At 39.4% G+C, this 19105-nt stretch overlaps 1 protein-coding gene across 1 annotated transcript; it reads right to left on the bottom strand.

The window, feature by feature from the left end:
* Nucleotides 1-740: 740 nt before the first annotated feature.
* On the bottom strand, nucleotides 741-17699 carry LOC120741212 (microfibril-associated glycoprotein 4-like). Its single transcript, XM_040044001.1, has 7 exons — nucleotides 17694-17699; nucleotides 11513-11517; nucleotides 4208-4237; nucleotides 3021-3218; nucleotides 2590-2686; nucleotides 2260-2427; nucleotides 741-1787 (listed from the first exon to the last, which is right to left on the bottom strand). The coding sequence occupies exons 3-7, from the start codon at nucleotides 4214-4216 to the stop codon at nucleotides 1525-1527; spliced, it is 735 nt and encodes a 244-aa protein (XP_039899935.1). The 5' UTR covers nucleotides 4217-4237; nucleotides 11513-11517; nucleotides 17694-17699; the 3' UTR covers nucleotides 741-1524.
* Between the last annotated feature and the right edge of the window lie 1406 nt (nucleotides 17700-19105).

The raw sequence follows: 19105 nt of genomic DNA on the forward strand, positions 1-19105 counted from the left end.
AAACCTGTGACTTCTGGTTTTAAAAAAAAAAAAAAAGAGTCACTTCACTAACTAGTGGGCAGTGTCACTCGGGCTCTTCTTTTTATACCGCTGCAAAAGTCTTTAGACATTCCTCTATGTTTTGCTATGAAAACGCAAAATAGGTGCAGTGATTTACCGAAATATGTAAATGAACATGGAAATACACCATATAAGGCACAAACAGAGTTTGTGCAATTCTAATGAGCTTCAGAGTCAATATCTAGTATGACCACCTTTATTCTTCAACACAGCCTGAACTCTTCCTGACATACATGACTGATAGTGTTACATCCAGGTATGCTTTCACTGCATTGGCAGTCAGTTTGGGATCATTGTCGTGATGAAAGTGAAGCATTTGCCATTCAGATGCTTTCTAAATAATATTGCTTAATGGACCAAAACCTGACGGTACTTTTCTGAGTTCATAATTCCATCAGTTTTGGAGATTTCTCTAATACCACAGGCTGAAATTTCGCCCTAAACCATGACAGAGCGTCCACCATGTTTAACAGATGTCTACCTCTCTCCCAAACTTCCCCGTACATTCTGCAACCATTTGTCCCCAAAATTTTTAACTTTGATTTGTAACTCCATAGGGCAATTTACACTTGGGAATATTAATAAATATTGCTAATATAATATTTAATACCTGTCTAACTGCGTTATCTTTGGCAGATTCAACTAAAAATTGGGAACATATAATGTGCTTTGTGAGAGGCCGCTACTAATAGTAAGTAAATGAAAATGGTGAAGTACAAGGTATGGACTTTAAATGAGTGTGAAAACAGCAAATATCAAAATAAGAATTAAAAAACCATCAGAAAGCTATCGACGAACATGCTAGCATTATCCCTGTTAGCTAGTTAGCCAGATGAAATTAGCTTTAAGCTCAAAGCTCTGCTGCCCCTGATGTTAGTCTCCTGGCAAGCATGTAGACTCTTTGAAAAATGACAGAAGTCAAGAACAGAGATAGTTTAAAAAAACACCATTTATTATATTTATGAAAGAGCTAGCACAATGAAAATGCCTTTCACCTTTTCCAGTAGCATATCATACAGTTTCTAATAGGAGCTGAATGGCACCTCCTTCTCCTCCTCCTACTAACTGCAACTTTTAAACTTAGTCTACTCTATCTTACAGGATAGAGAGAAAGTATCAGGCCTGTAGCGCTAGTATCGATCAGATGCTATTACCAGCGTTAGTATCAATACTACTGATATTTGGGTCGATATGTTATTAAATAACATAATATTGTAATAAGAAATTTCAAAAGTAGATGTATGCAGATTTAAACTATTATTACAGTTTGTATTTTTGAAACAAGGCACTAAACTAAAAAAAAAAAGGAAATAAATGGTGTTTTAACTGTTTCTTTATTGCTTGTAAATTAATTTCAGCAAGAACAACTTGGGTGTTAGAGATGGTGTCCCCACACATCCCAGCTCTTCTCGTGCGATGGAGGGTGGGTACTATCATAATCTTGTTTATCTTTAGAAAATCAGGTTAATTTCTGCATGAACACTTAGGTCTTAATCGAATTTTCATGGCAATGGTCTTGAGGGAGTAGTTCCAGCCCTTCCATGTATGCCAAATCACGTGGACGTTATCATACCCAATGGCACCATGAGGCGCGTTTGGGTTAGTGATGTGACACTGATTGTACCAGAACCCACCCAAATAATGCTGAGCGCAGTTTTTATCCCACAGATCCTGATCTTTGTCATACGTGGTGAACTTCATGGAGTTGTGTTCAGATAAACTGTCCCCTAGAAGAAGAAAACAGGGAAAATGTGAGTGCAGTCAAGACTAAGAAGGTTCTATGGTCTTTTTTACTTTTCTCACACGGGTTTGTATTTGTTATTTGGCGTTTTGTGTTTGACAGAAGTAGTTAATTTACTTGGAGATAATATGTAGAGGAAAATAGTTTGGAACTTTTCCTCAGCCTTTATTTTCAGCAGTTAATTCCTAATTATTATCTTAACAATTGTCTCTTTAGCTGTTTTTCCTTTCAAAGGAAGAGAATGACTCTTTACAGACCAAATACTGCACTTTGCAAACCATTAAGATAAAAAAAAAAACATTATTCAAATTAATAATCTACACTGGCATATCTCTTTAATAGAATTTTTCCACTTAAACAAAATTTTAAAAATCAATATGTTCTTTCATTATTATAATTTTATTTTTGGCCAGGTTTAAGAATGATCCACAGTCTCTTGTGCCCGACACACTCCTCACCTGCTGCACCGCCAGTGAAGCTGCCCAGGTGAAGCTGATACCCAACAGTCTCAGACTCAATTGAGAATGAGGAGTACTGTGCGGACCTCCTTTCTCCGTTCCAGTCCTCCATGTCGACCCGCAGCTCGTTCTCCTTCCTCATAGTCAGCAGGAAGATGTTTTCCAGACCTGGAAAGACACACATACACAGCTCTGTTTCACTTTGCATCGTGCACCAGCATCCTATTTCTGACACTGTTTCTTTCCCAGGCTCCATCATTTCATCTCGCCACACCAAGTTTAGATTAAAAGCAGCCTTGTATTTAATGCACTTCTCCTTCCTGCACTCACCCAGCCAATATTCTCCAGCCACATTCCCAAACCCTGTCTTATAGTGCCTCCAGGGCCTGAAGAAGCTTTCTGTCCCATCGATCCTCCTCTGAAATACCTGAGAGGGAGAATACGAAACAAAATGAGACCTTTAATGTTTACTAACATTAAATGCTATATATTTATCTAACATTATTAGTTGGTCACATCTGCATTCTCCACTGATGCCAAAAACATATATCATAATTAAAGATGTAACTTTTCATTTTTGCCCAGGTGCCACCACTCCAGAGGGTTTCATGAAATTCAGCTTGGTATTTTTGTGCTGACAAACAGACATGTTTGTCAGCACAAAAATACATGTTTTATTCTGCAGCACGGTGACACCCCCCCCCCCCCCCAAAAAACTTTGACATTTATTTGAAAATATGATGATAGGATTTGATACTGACAGTCCATCTCCCTCCATCAGTGTCCATGTCGCAGTAGACATGCAGGGGAGTAGTGGGACCTCCTGGGTAGATTTTGTAGACTCCACTGGAGCTTGTGTTGTCATTGCGATATATGTCATCACAGTCAATGGGAAGGTAAAACTGGGAGCTGGAGTGGACTGAGGCCACAAGAACGAGCAGAGCTACGAGGAATGTCTCCTAGAGGAGAGGAAAGAGATCATAGCACCTCCAGCATCTACACTGGTTTCCTGTACCCTAGAAAAATGTTTGTCTTTTTTATGACAGAAAATCATGCAGATATTTTGTTCTTTTGGTCGCCTCTTAAAAATACTTATATTTCAGAGTCTGTACTTTTTCACTTGTACCTGAGAAAAGAAGATCCTTCAGTACTTACCAGCTTTTACTGGTATATTTTTTTAACACATGTACCTGTACTTCTACTTGAGTAAGCAATGTGTGTAATTTTGCCACCTCTGCTATGATACCACCAGTATCCAGCAGTGATGACATTTGGGGTTTCCCTGCAGGATGACTCTGATGTTTGCCATAAAGTTTTGCAATTATTTGTGTAACTTCTCTGGAGAACAGGGTGTTACACGGGCTCAGTGAAGCAAAATCTGTTTTATTCCCCCACATTTGTTCTGTGCATGCGTCACAGAGAGTGAGGTCACAGGTCAAGCGTCTGTAAACTGATGACACGTTGTCAGCGGAACTGGGAGTGCCTGCTAATGGTTAACTAAAAATATCAGGTAACAGGATAAAGTCAACAGTAGAAAGAGATTACAGGCAGCACACGTAGGTTGTCTGTTAGGATGAGGTAGTCTGGCACTTTTGTTGATGTCTGCAGCCTTCAACCCCCCCCCCCCCCCCCCCTTTAATTCTCTTTTAAACTGAAACTGAGCTCATTTAGCAGATTATACCAAACCTGAGAGAAAATAATATATTTGTATTTTTTCTGGAGTCTGTTTAAACTGAACTTGTCTAATAAACAGTACAGTTCTGTTATTTATATATTTGTACAATTACTTTAACAATTTTCACACAAGTCAATTAAACATACATCAATAACCTGTCAAATGCAGAATATACCGTACCATATCATCATATCATTTTAAATTTAACATTTTTTTTTGGGGGGGGGGGGGGGGGGGGGGGGGTCGTTAATGTGTAGCTTGCATTATTCTTACCTGCATCATCGTAATGTGGAGGTGGGTCTCCTGTTCAGGTCAGTCTATGGTAAAAGATCTCAGAGGGACAGTTTTAAATAGTCCAAGCAGGGTCTGTCTGTGGAGTCATGTGACATGAGCGTTTGTCTGTAGACACCCACAGTCTGATAAAATATACTGGTCAATTATTTTTACATACATACATTTTTAATGAGACAAACCAAAACATTCTGGGTAGCACTTTTGTTTCAGCACAGCAGACTTGTAACGAAGTGGTAATAGCACAGTAACAAGTTAGAATCAAGAAGGAAATAATGTGGAAATTTCTAAATTATTAATTAATTATCAGTAATAACATGGTAGGAACAGTGATTACAGTTGACTCCACTGAAATGTGGCCAGAAACTGGGGGTGATAATGTCAAAATAAAGATTTGGTAACGAGGCAAAACCAGTTAGTAATAGTAGCAACATTGCTGATGTTTTAGCATACTTGGATAGTATTACTATACTATAGTGCTTAAATTAATCCTACCTTTGGCTCCCAGCATTCTGCTTTAGTTTAAAGAAAAAATGTAAATATTATGTTTAATGCTCTGAATTATTAAACAGATATTTGACATTATCAAATCAATATTCTGAAATGTGTCCCTTATACTATGAAGACGTTACTAAGACCATTTGAAAATGTAGGAAGATAAAAATCCAAGGATTTTTACTGAATTTGACTCTTTGCCCTGAAGATGCCCAGAGAGCTTTCTCTTTTACTCGCTGAAGGAAAAAACTCTTTTTATAGTGTAATTTGAAAAACTCGAATCAAACAGGCATCCAATCAGCCTTGTGTGAAGTCTTTTAGCCATCAAAGCTACAAAGGAAGAAGGTTATTTGTAAGTGAAAAATGACAAACCTTCACTGTGCAGGCAAACAAAGGCAGAGGAATACGTTACAATCCTAGTTTTTCTACTGACTATAGAAGCTTGCTTCTGCCACTGGAAAAAAATGCTGCCCTTGAAAAATTAGATTTTGCAATTTTCAGTTGCTTTTTCAGAACTGAGAGCTTGTAAGTAAAAGTTTGGGGAAACCTAACTCAAACTTTTAAGACACTAACATGAGCTTTCTTAATTGACTTCTGAATGCAAAGCAAATTTTCACCTCTGTGAAATTAAAAGTTAAGTTTTTACCAAGTGTTAATGTGAAAGTAACTAAGATTAGTGAGAAACAAAAAACAAAGTCACATTCGCTTTGTAGGAAACAGTTCCATCACTTTGGGATAGTGCCCTGAACCTGCAGTTCAGGGCACTTTTCATTAAATTTTGAAACGGTCTGGCTCCTGCCTACCTGGCACATCTTCTGCACATATCTCTCGGATCCTCTGACCGGTCATTTCTTGTTGTGAAGACCGAAGCACCCACGGGACGAGCGTTTCCTGTTGTGGTTACAAATAATGGAATGAACTGCCTCTCTATATTAAGCTGGCTCCTACACTTGAGATTTTAAAATCCCTTTTGAAAACAAACATGTTCTCCACGGGATTAGAGTTAGCTTCTACTCAGTTATTTGGCACTTAATAATCTTTTTTTCAGACTTTTTTAGTTTTATTTATTCTAAATTGCTCTAAAAATAAACTTGAATTGGACTGGATGGTCTGGCTCTTCTGTTGGACTCGTATTTTCTCGGCTGTGATCTGTGCACAGCTTGACATTTGAGTCCATCATTCTCATGTTGATGTTTAGCGATGTTGTTGGATCTTGGGTATTTCATAAACAGTAGAGTGTGTCACATGTGGCTCAGCAGAGCATTGCTCATTAGTTTTATGTTTTAATTGACTAAAGGAAAAGGATCACAGACACAGGGACCTAATTTATTTTCCTTTGCAGAATTTCACGAGTAATTAAACCAATCTCAAACTGTTGAAACTTTTTCCTTCAGTTGTAAATCTGCTCCCTCGGCTTCTTTTCTCTTCGCTGGCAAGGCGTTTCACTTCTGCCAAGCTCATCAGCAGGCTTCCAGGAGGATTGGGATCTACCTGAAGGACCTGGCAGCCGTTGATTTGCCTCTGCGTTGTTTCCTTATGTATAATACCAATTTTGCCAACAGCTCTGTCGCTATCCCCATATTCGACCGTAGCTTTGGTGCCTCGGCCTTCCTCCTCATCACGTGTGCTAGCATGGTGTTCCCGGTCTGCATCCTTGCTTACAAGTAGGCAGCAGTGTCACACTGTGTAAGTGTAAATGGTTTGTACTGGTCTGGGATTTTCCCCTAATATAAATAAAAAATAAAAATTAATTAATAAATAAAATCCACATGATGAAAATGATAAAAATAAACACACTTGATCAAATTCCATGTTATTATTAAGGTTTCTCAAGATTGTCAGCCTTTTTGGAATTCACATCCTGCAGACAGTGCAGGGCGCGCACATCATCTGTACAGTAAACTCGTTTTTTCTTTCCTGCTCCAAAGAGGCAAACCTGGCAACCTTTGATCCCCAACGTCATGATCTGAAGTCAGCTCACCCAGTTCTGCAAAATCTTAACATATTACCTTCCAGCATATCCCAGTCTTCCTGATCTGCTCCCTGAAGCAGTGACTGGTCACACAGAAACACCTGGTGCTTTATATACAGAATATCTACAGAACATCTGTCTCATCTACTTCACTGTCTGCAAGGTTTTCAGGACCCAGTTCAACCTGAGAATAATTTGTACAAATATATCTTCCAATCATACAATTCAAAATATATAAATCATCCATTCGTTTTCTTCTGCTCGTCTAATTCAAGTTTGCAATGGGGCTGGAGCCTATTCCAGCTGTCATAGGGAGAAAGGCTAGTTACACCATGGTTTTAACAGCTGTTCAGTCTAATGCAAGGCTAACACACAGAGAGAAAGACAACCATTCACTCTCACATTCATACCAGTTAGCTAAAAATGCATGTCTGTGGTAATATGGTAAAGAAATGTACTTTTTAAATGTATTATCAAACTTATCAACGTCATACCATACATAAACATTTATACATTATTCTTTCATTTACAATATTGTGGCTTCAAATACAGATAATGTAGTAATGCTAATAAATATCTATTTATTTATAATAGTAAAGTAAAACAAATTAACTGCTTATAAAACAAAACAGCTTAACATTACATTAACAAACATTTCTAAAATATTTGCAGGAAACAGGATGTTAAAATTTCATGTAATATATTTCATGGAATGTACAGTAGTAAATGTGAATATTAGTATTCCTCACATAGTCTTGTTATAGTGACAAAAATGTAACTGTAACTGATTATATGTAAAAAATGTTGGGCATGTAATGTACCCGTGTGTCATGTTGTCACGTTTACTGACTGATTTTACAGTCCTGTTTCCCTGGCAACATTCCTAATTTTCTGACCAAAATCGACTGCAGTGGAACTGAAACTGTTACATCACTCGTGGGATGTACAGCAGCAGGTGTGGTGAATAAAGGGATCGATATTGTCTTATACTGTACAAATGCCAGTGCTTTCTGGATGTGGCTCCTTTTATTTGATTTCCTGCACAGTTCAAACACTGGAGTTGTGATCCAGCTTTGTCCATTTTGTGGTGCTTGGGTTACTAGACAGCTAGCTGCTCTGTCTTTTTTCCTTCCTATCTGCCTACCAGAGGAAGTCGGGTCAGCGGTGGCTTGACATTAACGACACAGTTATTGATGGCTAATCTCAAACACAGAGACGCAATCAAACCCAGGGCCTTGTGAATGATGTTCCAAGAAAAGGTCAATGAAAAAGTGGATTCTTTCTGCTGTTCTCACATGTCTCTCTGTCTTTCTTTCATTTTATCTCAGTCTTGCTGCGGGGCTTCTGGTGGTGTATTGGCTCAGAGAAAAGGGGTGGGGATGAGGGGTCGGTAGAGAGGCTGCTATTTTCCTGCCAGGTTTTGTTCGTTTCGACAAATAATCCATGTTAATAAATGGCCCTTGCGGATGTCAAATGCGGCTGGAGGAAAAGGGGAGATAGAAAGGAAGGAAGAAAAGGAGTGTTTGTGTTAAATTAAGAGTGTTCACATATTGTCCAAAATGTTGTATCCAGCTAGAGATATTGGTTGAAAGTGCACCTAAAAGAGCCTTTAAGTTTGAGCTCCACAAGATTTTGAGGGATTCCCATTACCTGGTTGCTCGTTGAGTAACTGTTGTAGTTTATACAGAGGCATGTTTCAGATGGAGCACATACAGTATTTCCTTGTTGCTGTTTAGTAAGCAACTTAAGTAAGCTACTGTGTCAGGGCTCTGTGTGCAGGCAGGCGGAAAGGAGGATCCAAACGCGGGACTCAGACACTAACTTGAAACTCAAAAACCTCAGCTTTATTGCTGGTACGAAAACAAAACATGAAGTGAACACGGACTATGGAGAACAGAAACACACAGGTATAATCTGATGGTACGACGCAACACCGAGCATAGGAAAACACAGGGCTTAAATACACAGGGTAGTAATGAGGGAATGGGCAACAGAAGGGAGACACAGCTGGGGGAGATCAGGGCTAACGAGACGGGGGAGCTAAGCTGCACACACTAACATAAGACAAAGACTTTCACAATAAGACAGGAAACAAGAATTACTAAACCAGATGCAGACATGACACTGAGAGACAGACTAGACACTGAACAGAAACTGCAACACACATGAGAACCCAAAACCTAAGAACTGATCCCTCACCAAGAATAACAGAAACAGATCCATAATGATAATAATAAACAAAGCACCAGAACATCAGAAAACAATCCATAATGCAAAAATAAACCAAAACATAATAAACTCAAAATACTGGGTCCAACGGACCCAGAACCGTGACATACTGTGAGCAAACAAGTTCTTTATTTCCATTCTTAGTTGATAACGCAACACTTTTCCAGGTTTAACCCAGTGAGATCCGAGTCATCACCTCTGATGACCCCAACCTGTACTTTCAGAATACATACAGTGCTTAAAAGAAATTTATCACACCACCACCTAAAGTAAGGTTTAAGCCAGCATTGGTAATTCAGTTTAATTTATGTTTATATAATGGTTAATCATCTAGTTTGTTCAAGCTATTAAATCTAACTGCTAAAACTGTTGTTGTCCAAAAGCAGAAAAAATAGTAAAGTAAATTATTATTATTTTGATTGAGATGAAAAATTATAGTGATTTACTTACTGGAGAGGAAAAATCATTTCAGTGATTGGATGTTATGCTTGATTAGTTTCTGTTAGTCCAGTGTGGCGGCTCAGATTTGAGCATAAAAATGTGAGTTCTGTGAATATTCCATAATTTTTAGTTTTAAACAAGTTTTTGACAGATTTCTAAAATATTTGTGTTTTTTGGTTTTTCAAAGTCTTGAGAGTTACCGGAACATGACCATAATTCTCAGTTAAACACTTCAGAAAGTTATATCCATAGACAGTATTAGCCAACGCTCAGAAGTTTTGTGATGTATCTGTCCAAAATTACAGATCGTAAATCATTGTGATGGCACGAAAGACCAGTGAAAATATCACTTTAATAGTTGTTGACATATTCATGTTCAAACGTTGCCACAGATTTCAAAGTGTAAAAAATAATTTGCAAGTGGGTCAAAGGATCATTTTTCAGAAATATATATTTTGAAAACTATTTGATATATGAAGCTAAAATTTCACAGGACTCTTTGTATATGTTCAGACCTTATACCATATTGCAAATTGAAGATATTTGAGCTGAAAATGTCCTAAAAATTGGCTGCATAAGATGGAATTACCCACATATCAAAAACCCTTTTAAAAACGTACCTCAAAATAGTCCAGCTTGTCCAAAAAAACCCAACAAAACAAACAAAAAACACACATGTAAGGGTTGTTATCACTCAGGATGACTTAGCTCTGTGATAAAAAGGTAAAAGGTAGTGCAAATATGGTAAGCAACCTGCCTTTTGTCACTGTTGATGTTTTAAATGTTCTATATCAATGTTAGTTATGTTTTATGTCCTATGATGATTTATGTTGATTTTGCAGACAGTATAATAAAAAAATCCTTATGTTGATCCCTTTTTCTATAACTGGGCCTCTTTTTTAGCATCAGAAAACACACTTGAGGCAGCTGCAATAGTAAAGTGTGGTTGGGGTTAATCAACAGCACACTTCCAGGTATTTCCAGGAGTTCCAGGTACCTCCAGGAAGTACCTGGACCCTGCATGTAGTCTCACCTCCTAAGCAATGCTGATATTCAGGTCTAGGAATTCATTCTCAGAGCGAATGATCTGATGATGGCTGCGCTTTACATTTTAACTTTAGTGGCCAAAACCCATTACCTTATAAAACTGTCATGGTGGAATGTCGAGCAAGCAGCTGCTTAATTATGCATTCAGTAGATGTGGAGCAGCATTACAATTCATCTGGAGTTTCAAGCCTGCAGATCAATACAAATTCTCTTTTTACTTCTGTTTTTAAACTCTGTCAACTTTTAATGGTAATATCTGAATATAGACCGACTTAATGCTCCAATAGATTCACCAGCTAGTCTTTGACTGTGTTAGCTGGGCAGGTAATATACATGTAGCTTACAACTGAAGATGCAAATGAGTGAAACTGGAGGCAGCAATGTGACTGAAATATACCATTCACACAGATAACTCCTCTCTAAGTAAACATATGCAGCACTAAGTGTTGTGTTAACAAATGTGACAAAAATGAGCAAAATTCAAAATGAAGACACATTTCCTGTATGCTTTTTGAGCTATTTTGACACACAGTGTTGTTTCAGATATATTTTTGTTTTTGTGCCAGCAAACTAAATAGTTTTTTCCACAGTTAATTTTCAGAAGTTATTTTAGTGTTATTTAACTGCAGTGACCTTGGTGCTTTTCCAAGTGTACACCACTGTATTGTATTATACAGTACTTCTTTATTCTTTCTAAGTCACACTCGAGTCCTCTTTTGCTTGAGTCCACCCATAACTCATCTGTGTGAAATCACGTTATATCAAGTTCCTTGACCTCGTTTAACAAGTGATCTTTAAAAAGCTGTAAAATGACAAAGTGAGCTGCAGAGGCTGTCCCTCAGGTCTGCAGTGGCAAAAGCAGTGACTGATGCCAGTGTAAATGCTCGGGCTCTAAAGTACTGTATTTGTTATGGGTGCATAATGTGGTCTCTAATGTTTGTGTGGCAGAGAGTGTGTGGGGACGTGTGTGGATGTGGGGACATCAACACTCTGGCTGAATAACTACATGTAGTCAGCCAGTCAGCGTTCTTTTGCAGAGCGGTCACTTGAACACTAACTAAGCTGCACCCCTGTGGGAAATGTAAGCACACAGGATTTGCCACGGAAGCTGTGATTTTGTCTTCGCTCAAGAAAAAAACAAGTTAAATAATGTGCAGAAAACCAAGGAAACAAGTGAGAAAGTGCATGAAAACAGTTTAAACACAGTAAAACACCTGCGATATCTGACAGTATTTTACTGTGTTTAATGGGACAAATTGTGTATCTCAACGTGTATTTGTGTCTACATAATGCCACACATGTCGCCCTACATTTAAAGCATGTTGAACTCTTGTAGCTCCTTCTGTGCTGAGGGGAAAGGAGGTGATATGTTCGAGTGTTCGATCACGGCATTACGAATAGGCACCTCTCAATGTTGACGAAACATTACCACGAGCACTATCACGTGTATGATAATGACATAATAAGAAACCCTGAGTGCAGGGTTTCTCTGAACCACTGGATGGCACTGCTCCTCCTCCCACAGTTTCATTTCACCCACCACTCCCTCCCACCATGTAGTCTGTTTCTCTCTCTCTCCCTCTCTCTCTTGCCCTTTCCTTGCGTCTCCTTATCTTGTGTAGGAGGAAGATTAGAATTGCCAGAGAGCACAATGAGGATTACCAGATCAATATCGGGGACAATCTTTCTCTCCCATCTCTTTTACATGGTCTATCCCTCCGTTTCCTTCTCCTCTCAGGCTCTGTCACTCACTCGCTCTCTGTGGTTAATTCCTATTTTCACCCTCTGCCCTTCAAGTCACTCATTGCTTCTGGGTGAGAGAGAGAGGCAGAGAGAGATAGAAGGAGAGAGGGATAGCAGGGGGTTGGGGGGTGAGGATGAGGGGAGCACCGATAATAAAGGAGACAGATACAGCTGAGTGAGATGGGGACAGAGATGAGAGATTTAGTTTCCTTTCACTCCACGGATGCTATTGATCCACTCTAACCTGCTTGCACACACACTCATAATGGGCAGCACTCTTAATTCATTACACAATGCTAAACAGGCTGAGCTGAGGCTCGGTGAGGCAGCACATAACCCATTTTATACACAGATAGGTGAGTGGCGCTGATGAAAAACACCTAAAGGTATTTTTCTGTCCTCTCAGACCGACTTGGGGCCTGAAGGAGGGGAGAGGAAAACGGAGAGGAGAGACGGAAAAGTCGGAAATAAACACACAGGTGCACAGATCCATACAGGTTTAAAATAACAAGTGGAACGGAGGAACCTTGTTTGTCCACTTCCAGGGTACACGGAGAGGTGGTAAATGAAATCCCACGAAAAGGAGATTAGTCAATAGACTCAGGTAAACACTTATAGATATAGTGCAGCGCGTGTATGTGTGTATGTCGTGGGGAGGGCGGTGGGGTTGGGGGACTCATCTTTTATGTATGAGTGTTTGTTTAGCTGCACTTGCAGCTGTGCCTGGGTTGCTTCCCATTCTCGGTCAGACACGACTTTCTCTTGCCATAATTAAACACAGTGCTCCATTTAAAACTGTCTGACTGTCAACACGCAATGTTTACATTATAAAATGTCCCAACAATACATTCACAAACAGAGGAACATGACATTTGGTGAAATGACAGTAAAAAAAACCAACAAACAGGAAATTATCTCATTACTTTTGCTGGGGCTCAGAGTTAATCGCATGAATGGACTTGCACACTTGTCTGTTTGCTTGCGTGTTTGCACATGGGTTTGCATGTGTGAACACTGTGTGTGTGTGTGTGTGTGTGTGTGTGTGTGTGTGTGTGTGTGTGTGTGTGTGTGTGTGTGTGAGACCAGCTTGCATCTCAGTTGGGCACAGGAAATGGGTGTTTGTTTGGGAACAGTTGATGGTGAACCACTCTGTCCCAGGCAGAACTATATACCAGGAGGTGACCAGCGAGCGTGCACACACACACACACACACACACACACACACACACACACACACACACACACACACACACACACACACACACACACACACACACACTTCCTTTCCTACTTGCATAATGAACCAAAGAAAGGTCTGTCTAAACTAATGGCCATATCAGCAAGTCCAAATAGTCAAAAAGACTGATGTGAGTCACACTCGCAGATCCACACACACAGACACAAATGAAATGTGGCTTTGCAGATGTGCATGTGTCTGTGCGTGTGTGAGAAACTCATTGATATGTGTGAGCAAAGGCGTGTTATTGGTTCCTACGGGCTCGTTTGGGGCTAATTAGAGAGAGTAATGAGATAAGAGGAGTGGGAGAGGGAGGCGATGCTCTGATGGATGTGGGGAAGGGGACGGCATCTCAATGAAGAGAGACTCTGTGGGAGGGAGAGAGATCAAATTAGAGGATGAAAGGGGAACAAGAGGCAAGGTAGCGAGGATGGAATAATGCAGGGAATCAATAATGTGGGCTGAGCGGGAACCTCGCCTGTAGTGGTTCAGTGAAGGGGAGGTCCCGGACAAAGGACACAGTATATTCCAGGAGCTCAGGGTTAAAGTCCAGTACCAGGTAATAAGTCAGAAAAGCAAACATTTCCTGCATCTGGTGATATACATAGATATACACTGAAGTATCTCTCTGAAGACCGAGAACTGTGAAAAAATAAAAAATAAAATAAAACAAAACAAATACAGCCAAACGTTGAGTAGCTTATAGAACAGCTTTTAGCGGCAATAATTTAAGTAATTGCTTTCTTTTATCTCTTTATCAGTTTCTGTGGAGGAATTCTGGCCCATCTTCTTTACATAAAGAAAATAAAAGAGACTGCGGTCATTTGTTTATGCACAGCTCTCTTCACATCACAGGGTTTCAGGTTGACGTCTGGACTTTGCCTGGGTCATTGCAACACCTTGATTCTTTTCTTTTTCAGCCATGCTGTTGTAGATTTGCTGCTGTATCTGGGATCATAAACCTGCTGCATGACCCAATTATACCCACATCTTACCTATAAGACAGATTTCATGGTCGACTCATTGACTGAAGCTTGTGCCCACGCTACAAAACAAATCACACCTCCACCACCGTGCTCTGCAGTTAGTATGAGGTGTTTGTGTTTATGAGCTGTGTTCGGTTTTCTTCTGTTACTTTCCATCCAAGTATGAACAAAGTGGATAAAATCATCTCTGCTGCAGAAATACTTTGCTTCTTCATTTTAAGTGGCTTAATATGAGGTGAGTCACTAATATGAGTACTGTGAAAAAATAAAAATAAAGAGCTTGAGGACAGCAGAGTTTGTTTATAACAGACCTTCCCAAAGTGTGGGGCCCGCCCCCTAGGGGGGGCGCAGAGCCATGGCAGGGGGGGCGTGGCATGAAAAGGGGGGAAAAAAAAACAAAACGCTTGGACACTGCTAGCACTGGCGCCTACAGAAACGCAAAGCAGGAGATGAGGCATCACTGAATATGTTTCCAAACCAACTTCATTCTAAGCCAAAGACTAGAAAATATGGTGAAGCATATCGTCCCTTTGGCTTCACCTGCACAAGCGCTGAGGTAGGTCTCCCCTGCAGAATTGGTTTTCCCTTCGTCGGAAGCAGCGCTGGGCTGTTTAAATCACGGACAAACAGTATCCCACATTCTTGATTTTTAGTTCACAAACACTTCTTGTAATGACTACTCCTGACATTTTGGAGATATACATACTATACTATACTTTATACAGTAAAGTTACAGCGGGATACAAATAATATCAGGCTGATCCTGCCACTGATTTGTTCCCCTGGTTCAAATCCCGGACAGTATCCCACAGCTGTTTATGTTTTTAAACCCATTTTGCACAGAGAGGCATTTTTTGAAAAATGTATTGATAGCAATGTTGAATTTTATTACACAGGGAAAAAAAACTACACGTAAAATAATCACACCGTGACGCCTCTGCCTTTCTAAATAGAGGGACAGTAACTGCGTGTAAAACCTGCAGATAGTCAGATTAACAGTATTTCGTCTCTATCTGCCATTCTGCAATTCATCTCATGTAAACAATAACGTGGCGCACAGCGTGACGTGAAAAAAGGCACATACCTTTGATGTTGTGTGACGAACTCTGTATTCCTCGTCCACACGTAAACGCAAAAAAGGAGTTTTAAAAAAATCTCCGTTTTCGGTGATTCCAAACGCCGTTTACGTGTGGACGAAACAGCTGCGTTTTCAAAAATACCCGTGTAGGTGTGGACATAGCGTAAAAGAGTTTATTAGTAGTTTATTTTATTATTACCTGTAATTTATTGCAGATTACTTGTATTTGCTTAATTGTTTACTAAATGTTTGAGGTGTGAAATAAACCGCAATGAAGCAAAATATGGGGGTGTGTGGTTGGAGGATGTGTGAACCACTGAAGTTTATAATAAGAAAAACTATATTCCTCTCCTTAGACGAGGCTGAAGAGTCAGGAGAATAGAAGAGTGCAGAGGTCCTTCCTTGTTACACTGTGAGGTAGAGCCATAGGTGTGAGGTCAGTGAGACTCTGTAGCTGAGAGACAGAAGTGACAGAGTGACTCATGCATCCAAGCACTGTTTTCCAACTGCCCTGATGCATGTAGTAGGCCTGTGTATTATTCCAATAGTACACTTGCTTGGCACAGATAACCTACACCTTCCACGTAGTTCCTTTTTTCCCTTCTGGTATTGTAATACATGTGACCAGTGCTATCTATCTATCTATCTATCTATCTATCTATCTATCTATCTATCTATCTATCTATCTATCTATCTATCTATCTATCTATCTATCTATCTATCTATCTATCTATCTATCTATCTATCTATCTATCTATCTATCTATCTATCTATCAACCAAAGGAGATGAGAAAAGTTCCATCCATGTTCAACATGGAGCTGGTAGATTTTTTAACCTATACTGCAACCAGCCACCAGGGGACGACTGAACAGGACGTGGTCATGTTATCCATCTTTATATACAGTCTATGGTTTCAGCTTTCAAATTCACTTGAATGAAGCGAGGCGATATTTCGAGCTTAAGAGCTGGGTTCTTGCCAAGACAACAACAGCGATGAACTGTCCTGTGTTATGTGAGCTGATATTTTTAGACTTTTAATGTTACACAGCAAGTGGAACTGTATTACATGCAAATTGGTGGACTCTCTTCGCAGTTCGTGCAGAATACGCATATTGTTACGCAGGACACAATCAAGCTTGAAAACTCTGTCATCATAACTCATACGAAAGGCGACTGCTGCTGTCAGCACGAGGTTTATGTTTCCCCAGTGATTCTACAGTGTTGTCTGTGTGGACTTTATTTCTTGCATGCCTGTCATTTATATTGTCATTCAAGTACAAATAAATTTAAATATAGAGGCTTTGGTGTTCAGTGTAATTTAATTTAACCCTGAACTATTCAAAACCATTAGATTAAATTACACGTAGACCTATTTAATTGTATTTTAAAAAGTTTTCTTTTCTCAGATGTCTGACTTGAATTAAACAAAAAGTTCTCGGGAGCAGGTCCAGATATGTCTGACAACTACAGAGGCGTGACAAACATGAATAACTTGAATAAATGATTTGTGAAGCATAACAAATGCTTCCCTAAAGGGCAAAGAAGCTCACTGAATGGTTTGATGAGTATGAAAGTGATGTGAGTCATGCCTTCGCTGTATATACATTGGTTAGTTCAGACCGAATTATAGGCAGCAAGTGTTCACTTTTCATCTCAGCCTCGAGTCTGTGGAACGAATGAGATGTGCTGGATTCCTGACTACGGTATCAGAGATGATGTCTCCAACTTGGCATGTCAACAAGCTGCATGAAGCACAGCTGCAAAGATCAGAAACGCATAAATCCTACAGTCATTGACCCTTCATCTCAGTAAAGTACACAGTATGTGATACCAAAACAAACCAACGCAGTTAAATCATCCAAAGTCAGTTTAACAGAATTAAACGGATCTGCAGCTCTAAAAGGGGACTTTTGCATCCAAATTAGGCTTTTGGATAACTGAGTCAGAAAATTTATAATTAAACTTTTCCAACTTGTCACAAACTAAATGTTTTGCTACTTTCAACTGAAAAGAAAAGCAACATAAAATCATTTGCATTATACAGTGTTCACTGGTATCTAATGCTGTACGGTGTCAAACATAAGGCCTGGTGGCCGGAATCGGCCTGGCAAAGACTCCAAACTGGCCCATTGGACGTCTTTGGAAAATGGTTGGGTCCATGGTAAAGAAACAAAAAAAAGAAAGAAAGAAAAAGAAAACTAATGTTAGTTACTGTTTATTAACAGAAACTATCTGTTACAGCACAGTCTGACAGCACTTTTTCTGCAGTTCTACTCATTTATTTCTTACAGCATAAGCCCAAAGAGTCATGCTGACACATTTCTTTCATTTAGTGCGGCAGAATTTCTTTATCATGTAGAGAAACTAAGAAATACAGCTGAAATAACATCTCCGCTAAATGTGCCGTTAAACTTCTTTTCGCTGACAGAAAGGACAGTTTCGCCGGTGTGGCCTACTTAAGATCAAAATGAACTGCATGTGGCCCACGATGTAAAATGAGTTTGTAGAGAATATGATCAAAGATCACTGGCATATTCTTGAAGTGGACCATTATCTGTAGATAAAACACGGGCATACCTCTGGAGCACAAAACTGAAGCCAACAGCTGAATATATTTAGTAATGGCAGCAGGGGGCGACCTCTGTGGGTGAAAAATAGTCACAAGTTGATCTATAACAATGGAATATGCCCTTTAAATTCCCTGATCAATGATTGTGCTTAATCACTGGCTTCACATCTTGTTGAAGACAACATGATGCTAATTTTGTAAATTGTATTGCTCATAACTGTTTTGAAGAAGGATAAAGAAACATTTGTTTTACCCCATATGGTGAAACTATATTCCTGGTTTCTTTGCTGAATTTTCTTAATACTTCCAAAAGCAAATGAAAAATTTACATGAACAAAGATTTATGTAATGTAAAATTATTATAAAATCAGTTTTTCTTTAGGCTTTGTTGGTATATTTCAGCAGAGCATCATTGCTGTTGCCTTATTTATGCAGTTTGGTGTAAACGATCATCCTATAACCTCAACACCATATAATATTCAGTCATTCCTACAACTCTAATAATAACTATGAATTCAAACCTGGGATTGTGGGGGTTTCTTCTGATTTCTCAAAAACAAAGTAGGTAAATTCTCATGTTGTTGCGGCCTATAACAAGGTGGTGGCTTACATCCTGATCCCAAGGAGCTGAACCTTGGCTGCACCTTGCTTCTTATACTTTTGATATATAATATGCAAAGCTGGAGCGTCTCTGCCTGGATCAATGAAGATATATTTCATGCCCATCTTAGTTGCAGTAGTAGTAGCATTTATTATTTAGCAGCATTTCTTATAGTGACACAAGTGACTGCAGACAACACGCCTCCATGTGTCACAATTTGGCAGCTTCTTCTTAGGTTGCAGTTTTGTGAATGAAACTTCCCCCCACTTTTCCTGGAGAACAAACACACACCTCCTTATGAACAAATTGTTGTAAACAGACCGAAACAATTCGGAAAGCAACGTCCTTGTGTGCGAACCAAGGACATGATTGTGTGATTGGCAGACAGCCTTGTCTGCCTATCAAAAATAATTGCCTTTTTTCATTAGGCTCTCCTCATTGAAAACCTATACAGTTTGAAGTGTAATCTCCAAACACCATT

This window comes from Simochromis diagramma, unplaced genomic scaffold (assembly GCF_900408965.1).
Source record: "Simochromis diagramma unplaced genomic scaffold, fSimDia1.1 OVJJ01000798.1, whole genome shotgun sequence".
In the NCBI taxonomy this organism is placed as follows: domain Eukaryota; kingdom Metazoa; phylum Chordata; class Actinopteri; order Cichliformes; family Cichlidae; genus Simochromis; species Simochromis diagramma.